The sequence below is a fragment of the Simochromis diagramma genome, unplaced genomic scaffold (genome assembly GCF_900408965.1).
Source record: "Simochromis diagramma unplaced genomic scaffold, fSimDia1.1 OVJJ01000517.1, whole genome shotgun sequence".
In the NCBI taxonomy this organism is placed as follows: Eukaryota; Metazoa; Chordata; class Actinopteri; order Cichliformes; family Cichlidae; genus Simochromis; species Simochromis diagramma.
The window spans coordinates 125,959-135,905 of NW_024387173.1; the positions used below are offsets into that span (position 1 = coordinate 125,959).

At 38.5% G+C, this 9,947-nt stretch overlaps 1 protein-coding gene across 1 annotated transcript; it reads left to right on the forward strand.

Moving 5' to 3' along the window:
* The first annotated feature begins 613 nt into the window (after positions 1–613).
* On the forward strand, positions 614–9,058 carry pyya (peptide YYa). Its single transcript, XM_040049292.1, has 4 exons — positions 614–746; positions 2,994–3,181; positions 8,469–8,549; positions 8,654–9,058. Exons 2-4 carry the CDS (start codon positions 2,994–2,996, stop codon positions 8,676–8,678), a joined length of 294 nt encoding a protein of 97 aa, XP_039905226.1. The 5' UTR covers positions 614–746; the 3' UTR covers positions 8,679–9,058.
* Positions 9,059–9,947: the final 889 nt, after the last annotated feature.

The window sequence follows — 9,947 nt, forward strand, 5'->3', positions numbered from 1 at the left end:
GCAGACTGACGTGCAACGAAACACAATAAACGCTTTTAGCTAAACTTCAGACACAGTGGTGTGCACGTGGTTAATCTCCACAGATCAGCCAAAACACAAAGATTTCAGTTTGACTGTGAATATGTATTCCATAACCCAGAGTTGATTCACTGCTGCCCCGAATACACGGAAACCTCAGCCAACAAGAATGAATCACTTTGTTTGGACAACTACTGGTTTCCATTTGGACATGTTGGATCATATTTGACTGATTTCTCGTGAGATACATATCGAATGTAACAGGTTGCTTTACAGGATAGTTGAGCCAGGACTTCTGGTGGCCAGATAAGCCCAGTCTGGGTTATGCAGAGCTTTGAGTAAACAGATGGAAACTCACTAAACATTCTTTTTTTCTTTTTGCACTGATGCAGCTTTTGAGTGTCATGGCCCAAAATGTCATCAGAAACACAAGACTGACTGCGTGACCGGCTCCTTAGTAATGTCTCATCATCATCATCACCATCGCTATCTGACTCATTCGGCCTCTACTCCCACCCGTCTCCCTCACACGCTCACGCGGTGTAACCCCTCCCTTCTCCGCTGCTGCTAAACTGTATAAATAACCTCTGTCGGAGTTTGGAAGCAAGGTACAGCGACCTGCAGAGTGAAAACAAGACACCGAGGAGGAGAGAGAGTAAACCCTCTGCTGCTGCGAGAGACCACCTGTGGCTGCCACGTCTACCTGTAACCTCCAAAGTCTTCTCAAAGTAAGTCTCCACACTTCTCACACAACCCGTGCTTTAACTTTCTTTGACTCCAATAGGAATTTGTTGATTTGTTTATATACCGGTAAATAAATAAATCAAAAATAATCGCAACTTTGCTGAGCAAAACGTACTTAAAATAAAAGGTTTCTTCTGCTCGCTTGCCTTTAAGCGTTAATTGGTGTCCAGTAGCTTGGCTGAGGTGACATCTGGAGCGCGTTCAGTACCACGGACAGCTCAGCCTAGTTTTACCACACAACACATGCCATCGTTTTGCCTCAGGATCCACATCTGTTTCGTTTAAAAAGTATTTTTTTAAAGCAGAACTTCAATATAACCGATTACAGCAGAAATGTGCGCAAAGGTCACTGTTGCTGAACTTGATCAGATCTGCTCTAAATTCTGAAGATCAGCTTTATAAGACCTGCTGAAGGAAGGAAAAGGACTTAGAACAAAATCTAGTGGCCTCAGTTGCTATTTTTTGAAAAATAATATTTTATATTTTTCAAATGAATAAATACATAAAATGAGGATATACTTTTTTCTAATTTATTTATTGAAGCAACTCCGACTTTAATCTATAATTCACCCCATGCAATTATTTAGAAAAGGACTGGAAAATACAGCAAATAAGCAAATAAATAAATAGCCGGGCTGCAGGGTGCGAGTGGGGGTAGAGAGCAGAGGTTTCTGGCACACCTTCATCTGCTCCCACACATGCACGGAGAATAGGAAACGGTCTGGAGAGGTTCACACTCCAGCAACATAGTACTCATGGTAGGTGAAGGCCACATTCACATAATACAGTTATTCTACCAAGAATCTTGGTGGAGATTTACTGCTGCAAATGGAAAATGCGAAAAAAGTCGCAAAACGCAAATAAATAAATAAATAAACAAACAAATAAATGAAATGCTACAATAATATTTTATTTTAAGGATTTCACAAAATATTGCGGTTCTTTTTTGTTTTTAAGTTGTTGGTTAGACAAGATTTACATACAGAGTTTTAAAAGACAATTAGATTGTAGACTGCTAGTTCTGGCCTGATTAAATAGTGTGGGTGTGCGATCCGCTGCTAAATGTGGCACCGCATATAGACCAAAACACCCAGAAGGTAAATCCTGAAGCAGCTGGTGCAGCTTGTCAGATGTGAGCGTCTGCTAGTTTCATGGTTTTCTGTAAGTCTGAATGGAAAAAAAAAAAAAAAAGAAATTCAATTTAGATCTCTTTTTTAAAATTCAATTAATTGTGAAACAAATTAAACTGTGAAATGGCCAAACTAATGCAAGTGATAATTAAGCTCCTTACTGCCATTTTCAACAGCCTCTGGACATTTCCACCCCAGACTCCACAGTCAGACAGAGGACAGAGGGATTTTTTTTATGCTTTATGTTAGTTGTGCAAATTTACGAGTTTGCAGTTTTTAAATCTGTGCAGACCTGATATGGAGCAAACCAGTGACTTCTGGGGAAAATGGACATGCAGTTACTTTATCTGACTGTTAATCCAGACATACACAGATTTATAGTTTGTTGTTGTAAAAAAAATACTTGTTTAGTTATCAACAAGAAGTTACAGCAAGATTTCTCTCTTTGTTGAAAGGCTTTAATCCAGGATTCTAATTAATAATTGTAACAGCAGGAGCAGATTTGGTAATGGTATGATGTGATAATGAAATAATCGTCATAAAGCTGATACACTTCAGCGGAAATCCAGTTCCTCACACAGCATGCTAGTTATTATTATTATTAATGCAAATTAAACCTTTCTGTAAACTTCATTAAACCCACAGCCTCCGTGAAGATGCGTGAAATCAGTTTCCTCCTCTAGAGAAAAATCCATTTTCTTTATCTTCATTCAGAAGACAACTTTCAGGGAAGAGCTGACAAAAAATCAATCACAGCCCAAAGCCCTAAAAACCATTAAAGGTATATATTGACTTGTTTAACCGCTTTACACACCTCCGTTTACTCATCAGCCTGAGCAGACATTACAGATGAAAACAGATGACATTTGCACCCCTCAGGAGAGGTATGGTACGGGTCGAAGGTTTTGTCATTAGACAGGAAAGGGCAATAGCCTTTATTAGACTCAAAGCATCTTTTTTAATGCATTTATTTATTTGTAAGATTTCATTTAGGATTTATTTATTATTTCCTTCTTTTTTGTTATTTTTCATTATGAATCAATGGGAAATTAGACTTCAACAGTGGTTAGATTTCCATAGCATTTATGTGCCTTGTTACAGATGGTTGTGATACTGAAACCTTGGACAGTGCTGGTGGCCTTAGTGCTGTGTGTGCTGGTCTGTCTGGGAACACTGGCTGATGCCTACCCCCCCAAACCCGAGAATCCAGGAGAGGACGCTCCTCCTGAAGAGCTGGCCAAATACTACACTGCCCTGAGACACTACATCAATCTGATCACCAGGCAGAGGTATGATCACACACACATACACGAGTGTGTGCCCAACAGGCACCGCTGTTCAGGACAGCCTTGAAATGAATGTGGTCCTCAAATGACATTTAGATTTGGTACCATGAGAAAATGACTGAACTTGAAGGAAAATGGTGATTTCCAAACAAATAAAGAAACCATTTTCATCTCCTGCATTAAATTTCAATAAGGATATCAAGGTAAATTTAACAAGGTAAAAAACAAGAAAAAAAGATACAGCACAATCTGCTTCATCACCAATGAAATGACGTGTGCCATATTTGAAAATGTGGAACGAAAAAACAAAAAAGCTTGAATTAATTTTTTTGTTCAGTTTTCTTCCACCAAAAAAGTCCTGCAAGGCAGGGCACCAATATGAATATTTAATGGTCCCACACTAATAACCTTTCCTAAGTCTTTAAGTATTGTTTTTACTGTTGTGGATGATCCACATGAAGCTGGGCATGAAGAAAGTATGTGAGTTAAATCACTCATAAACAGCCCTTGAAAAATCCCCTCAAAATTAATGACCCTGAGCCAACTGTAGGTGTTAAGCTAAATGTGTTAGTGGGGAACTTGAGCCTTTTCTTGCTTCTTTCCTGCCGATCTTACTTTAGTCCAGACTTCATTTTATCTTCCTTGAGTCATTAAAGCAAGCTGGTTCATACATAAGCCTGGAGCTCTGTCAATGTGTGATGTATACCCTCTTCCTCCCCAACACTTCACACAATGAGATTATAGATTAGATTACTGTCCACTCTCCAAAACCTCCAGGCCTCGAAATGAGCGGGACCAGAGCAATAAAATCGGCGCAGACCGACCCAAGAAAGAAGCCCAAATTCAGTTAGCAGGGCCCAAGCTAAAGCCTGCTGCTCTCAGGTATAAAGATCACCAGTATGGAATTGTCAGAGGGTGTTTCATCATTGGAAACAGTCACACTCGGGAGCTATCTGTTCTCATTCATGAAAGTCAAATAGGCCATTGGTATTTAAATACATCCAGTGCTATAGAAAGTTTTTGCATTTCTCTAGAGAGGTGCACATTATGGTTTTCACAGTGGGTGTGGGTGTTTGTTAGGTTTAGACACACTAGATACAACTGATAGATCTATGAGGTGTAACCACAAATGAACAAAAGAAAACAAAAGTAAAATTTGCATAGTTATTATATCATATGTGCTATATTGTGACAATGTTAATATTTAAATATTGCATTTATCAGTTACCATCACATGTAGCCACGCTTTTCAGTGTAAATAGCATTTCTTACTACTCCAAATTATATGAAAAATTATACACAAATACATCAAAAATACCAAAACTAACAAAGACACGTTCATCCCCAACTGGCTCAAACATTTCACAGAAAGCTGTTTTAACACATGAAGGACTGTGAAGATGTTAAAGAGGATGGATTTTAATTCTGGTGACTTTTGTCTTTTTTTTTCTTTTTTACAAATATCCATACAACTAATCAATTAAAAATTAATTCAAAAGAACACTCAATCCTTAGATTGAGCTTTAGATTTAAATTAAGGTCCCACAATTGTAGGAATTGCAGGCGTGAGCCTGTGAACCTGCTTAATCATTTCAGTGCAGCACTAACAGAAAATGTTGAAAGTATAATATTATTACATTTCCTTAAGTAAGAAATCCGAGCATTTCTTTCACCACTGGGGAGAAGAAGACACAAAAGGACACATTAAGGCTAAAGAAAAAAATATTGGTAGATTGGTAGGAAGATTGAGGTATCAACCAGCGGGGAAAACATTTTATATCCTGATATGTTGCCAGCTGTGTGACAGCTGAAACAGTACATGTGCGCTTCTTGATTGCTTACCTGCAGGGAAGCACACACTGAGGAAGTAACGGAGCATAAGATTGGGTGCTGAGGTCATAGGGGAGGTGGAACAGATGTTTGATGGGAAAACAGAAGAACTGCAGGCCGCTCTGCGGGACCTGAGATGATTGTTTTGCACACATAAACACACACACACACACACATTACCAAGTAAATTTTCAGTTAAACGGCTCTGTGATTTTACATTTGCAAGCTCTTTTGGAACCCTGGTTTCCCATCAAGGGAATGATAAAAACCCAGCCAGACTTGGAAATGACAGCCTCGTACACACATTAAAACAAACACACACTCTTGAATTTGAATCTGACTGTGACATTAAAGCATTAGCAGCAAACAAAAGGGAACAGCTTGGAAAGGTAGAGGTAAGAGAAGACAGGTGACAGACTGACAGACAAGTGTGACGCACCAGAACCAAAAGCCCAAAAGTCATGTGTTTGTTGTGAGAGGAATAAATGTGGTCACTGGTTTGAATCAGGATGCTGCACACTGCTGATGATTTTGAAAGGAAGGACACAATCACAGACAGAAACCTGCCAACAATAAGAAAAAAAACAAAAAAAAAACTGATTAACACAAAGTGTCCAAAGTGACGGCATGACAAGCACATCTGAAAAAAAAACAAACAAATATAGTACCAACAAAAGCAAACAACATACAAACAACCTAACAAAGTCTTAGGGAACAGACACTTAACACACACCAGGGAACCCCAGGCAAACTGAATCAAACACTAACAAGGGTGAGGAAAAAAAGGAAATAACTTTCAAAATAAAACAGGAAATTGTAAGGTCGATCAAGAATGAACTCTAAACTCTAAGCGGTGCAGAAAATCACAAAGAGAACTTTCAAAAGCGCAGTGGAAGAGAAAATTTAGAGACAGACAATTGAAACTGTGTTGTCATAAAGACAGTGTCGTGGAGATGTGCAAAAGTCTTGACTTCTCATTTTTAAAAAGTATTTTTCTACACAAATGGAAAATAGGTGCAGCGTTTTATTAAAATGTGTACATACATACATGAGAATGCATTGTATAAAGCTACATTTTAACAAGCTTGAAAGTCAAAATTTGGTATGGCCAACTTTATTCTATAACACAGATTGCTGTAGACATTCACAGTTTTACCTCTTGTGAGCTCTTCTGTGCATACTCATACAGAACTTTCAAATTTGGTTTATCACTCTAGAAGACCTACTGGCACTGGTTGATAATTTGGGCTACCTTTGTCCCCATTTCCCTTCCTTAAGCATGGTTTCCTGACAGCCACCGTTTCATTGAGACCATTTCTAATGCTTCAGCAAACAGTAGATGGATCATGCATCTCACAGGTCTTCATTGGATGTTTTTCTATTTCTTAAGATCATGAAAGCACACTTTCATGTTTAGCTGTCTGTATATATTTTGGCCTGTCACTGCTTTGTTATTTTCTTCACTTATCCAGTTTCCAAAGACTTTTTAAGCACGTGGGGCACATTATATCCAGTTTTCCGTTAATAACTCTTTCTTTCGGAATCACTTTTTTTGGTGCAGCTATTGGTGAAACAATGTTATCTTTGGCATTATTCATAGATCCAACTAAAGAAATGGAAACATATATGTTTATGCAACAGAATCAAACTGTTTTGATAAAACTAATCCAACCCTTGAATTGTGTGACTTGAATCATCCTTGAATCATTGATGGGTCAGTGTTGGTTGTCTTCACAAGACATGAAAGAAAGAAACAAAAAACTCCTCTGTAAACATTCACTTACACATAAATGAATGAAAAGCAGTCAATGGCCAAAGGAAAACTTCAGAAATATTTCAGAAAGCCTGGAGAACTCTTATTCATGACCACATATATAGAAATGTGGGGTGACTCAAGACCTTTGGACCACCTACAATATTAAATATACCATATAACAGTTACAGGAGCTGCATGGTCATGAAAACTCATGCTATGAAGTTCCCAGTACTCATATTCTGCTGATGTTTACGTCAGATGATTGTTGGTACTTTAGTGTACTTTTACACATTATGCGCCTCAGGATTTGACAGCTCCAATCTAACTTATGGGTGCTGTGATTTCTAAATGCATACACTTTGCAATGATACCACTTACAGTTGACTGTGGAATATCTAGGAGGGAAGAAATTTCATGAACTGACAATGGTGACATCCTATCACAGTAACAGCAGAATGACTTATTAGTTGTTTGTAAAGGCAAACTGCATGGCTACAGGCTTGATTTTATAAACCAGTGGCAAGGGGACTAAAACCACAGTGCGGCACAATGTATTAGTGTATATACAGATATACAGTGTATATCTCAACAAAAGACGTGCGTGTTTCATCGGTAGCCAAATGAGTTTAAACTTATTATGGTTTCTAAGTCATGAGTAAATGGACTGATTCTTATATAGCACTTTTCTACTCTCCCAGAGTACTCAAAGGACTATATACAACAACCTCATTCACACCCACTCATACAAGCACTTCTAAACTCAAGAGCAAACTAACCAACATTCACACACATTCACACTCCGATGAACGCATCAGAGGGCAACTTGGGGTTAGTATCTTGCCCGAGGATAATTGGCATGCAGACTGGGGAAGCCAAGGATCAAACCACCAACCTTCCAGTCAGTAATTGATCTGCTCAACCACCTGAGCCACAGCCACCTCAGTGATTTTCAGCCTGTACGAACAGCTGTATATTTTTTCCTGTGGCTCTAGAGATTAAATTCTATTTTATGTCAGATAAATAATCCCTACAATAATATAGAGGATGTGTGCAGTCATGAAAGATGTATGCTGTAGAATCATTCCACCTGAATGCAATCATGTGCTACAAAAGGCAGGAGAAAAGACTAAACACCTTATCTGCAGATCTCATTTCATATCAAGCTTTGAGGGGCATGTGTTTTCATATTTGTAACTAAGTTCTTGAAAATCTGTTAAAAAAACGTGGATTATTATGGATTATATAGAGACCTCTGTAGCAACCACCAATGTGGCATTCATGGTTGTATCATGGGTAATTTAGGATCCAGTCTTATAGAAGGATTAAAGGTCAGTGTATAAGGGATCCTTGCTGCTTCTATTTTGACTCTATACCAATGAGCTGCACTTTGTGTGACTGATTTACAATAAAAGCAAATCTGTTTTTGTAAAGGAGAGTGAAACAGCAGCATTAGGAAGTGTTTGGATCAGCAGTCGTTTCGAGAACAGAAAATGCACTGTGGTGGTCTGAGTCGAGGGGGAGAATGGTGAACCTTTCCACTAACAATGATTATTAAACAACAGAAACATTTACAGAGGCAAACTGTCATGAATATCTATTTTTCCAAAATAATGCCAACATTAAAGCATAAAGACTGAGCTTTAACTTCATGAAAATGATCACAATTGCAGTTTACAATGAAAAAAATGTCTTCTTCACTCTCAGGTATGGAAAGCGTTCAGCTCAGGAGGACGTGGTCGCAGAGCTGCTGTTTGGTGGCGATAACACCAGAGACCAGAGATCAAGGTAAAGATCCTCAAATGTAAAAACTGAAGATGTCACATGAACTTAAAGAATTTACACTCTTCTCTCATTGGCACATTATTTCCTCTGTCTCTGTCTTTCAACAGATATGATGACTCTTACATGTGGTGATTCTCCTCCCTCCTCATCGGACATTCCCTCCAGGTACATCCCAGAATGCACCTGGAGGGGCCGACATGTGCCTCTTCTTCCCTGTACTCTAAACCCAACAAAAGAGCATCTCTGACGGATCACAACCTCCCTCTGTTTCTCCTGTTGTTGTTTCACATCTCTGTCACTCCAACAAAACTGTACATAATTTATTATTAAAATAAAATATATATGTATATGAAATCACAGAAGGTGGAACTGTGTCTGTGTGTGTGTGTGTGAGCTTTGGTGTCCTTCGACTGTCCATCAGACTGGAGGAGATTCTTGTTTTGCTGTTTGTATTGTGAAAAGTAACATCATAATATGTGAATCAAATGTTTTCTGTGAGAATAAAAGTTCCCAAGGACTCATGATCTTTTCTTTTGTGGCCTTTTATGTTCATTTATAACTCCGTATTTTAATTCTACCCGCTACTATAGCTTTGCCTGATTCAGAGTTCAACAGACTTCTTATTGATCTTACAGTGGGACTTGCTTCTCAACTGATCCTTTGTCTCCAATAAGGTATTTTAACATCCTCCCCCAAAAACATTTCTAAACTTAACTAAGAGACTGACAAAAAATAATGGCTTTGTCCAAAAGATCAATGTATTGTGTTGAAGAGATATATTTAAAAGATAGTAGTAATCAGTATAGTGTCCATTCTGCACAGGCTCCAATTAATGGCAAGGGAAATGCTGCTGAACGCTTAGATATGGAGGAATAGGTGCTCTGCTGAATGAAACAGCAAAGAAGCACCAGCGCCAACTTTGGGAAATAAACCACGTTTAGATTTATACAATAGGAGCAAATTGAGAATGTGCACTGAAGTCCGACTCGTAGACAGCTCTTGGAGAGTAAAGGATGATTCTGGCGGTAAACTGACATTGTTTCTTCTACACCGGTAAGATCAAAGCTTTTAATCTAAAGGTTTTAGGAGCTGCTAACAGTGCAGAAAAGCCCAAACACCGTTTAACTCCAGAAACTCCAGAACAGTAAGATGACCACATTAGCCACGGCATCACCCGGATCTCAGGACAGATATTGTATTATTTGTTTTTTAAAGGAGTTGGCAACTACACTAACACTTTCTGGTAAAACACTGCCTCCTGGTGGTGAAACTTCGGGTTAAGTTTTGCAATATGTGAATACAAAAAGTACCTTTCAATCAGTTTTCTTCTGACATTTCTAAAAAATGGCAAGGATAGAGTAGCAAAATCAGGAAAATTGTTAAACACATAGCTTTAATCTT

Coding starts and splice junctions, on each gene's coding strand:
- pyya (XM_040049292.1), top strand. CDS start 2,994: ATGGTTGTGATACTGAAACCTTGGACAGTGCTGGTGGCCTTAGTGCTG. Junction 3,182..8,468: donor AATCTGATCACCAGGCAGAG/GTATGATCACAC, acceptor CTTCACTCTCAG/GTATGGAAAGCGTTCAGCTC. Junction 8,550..8,653: donor ACCAGAGACCAGAGATCAAG/GTAAAGATCCTC, acceptor GTCTTTCAACAG/ATATGATGACTCTTACATGT.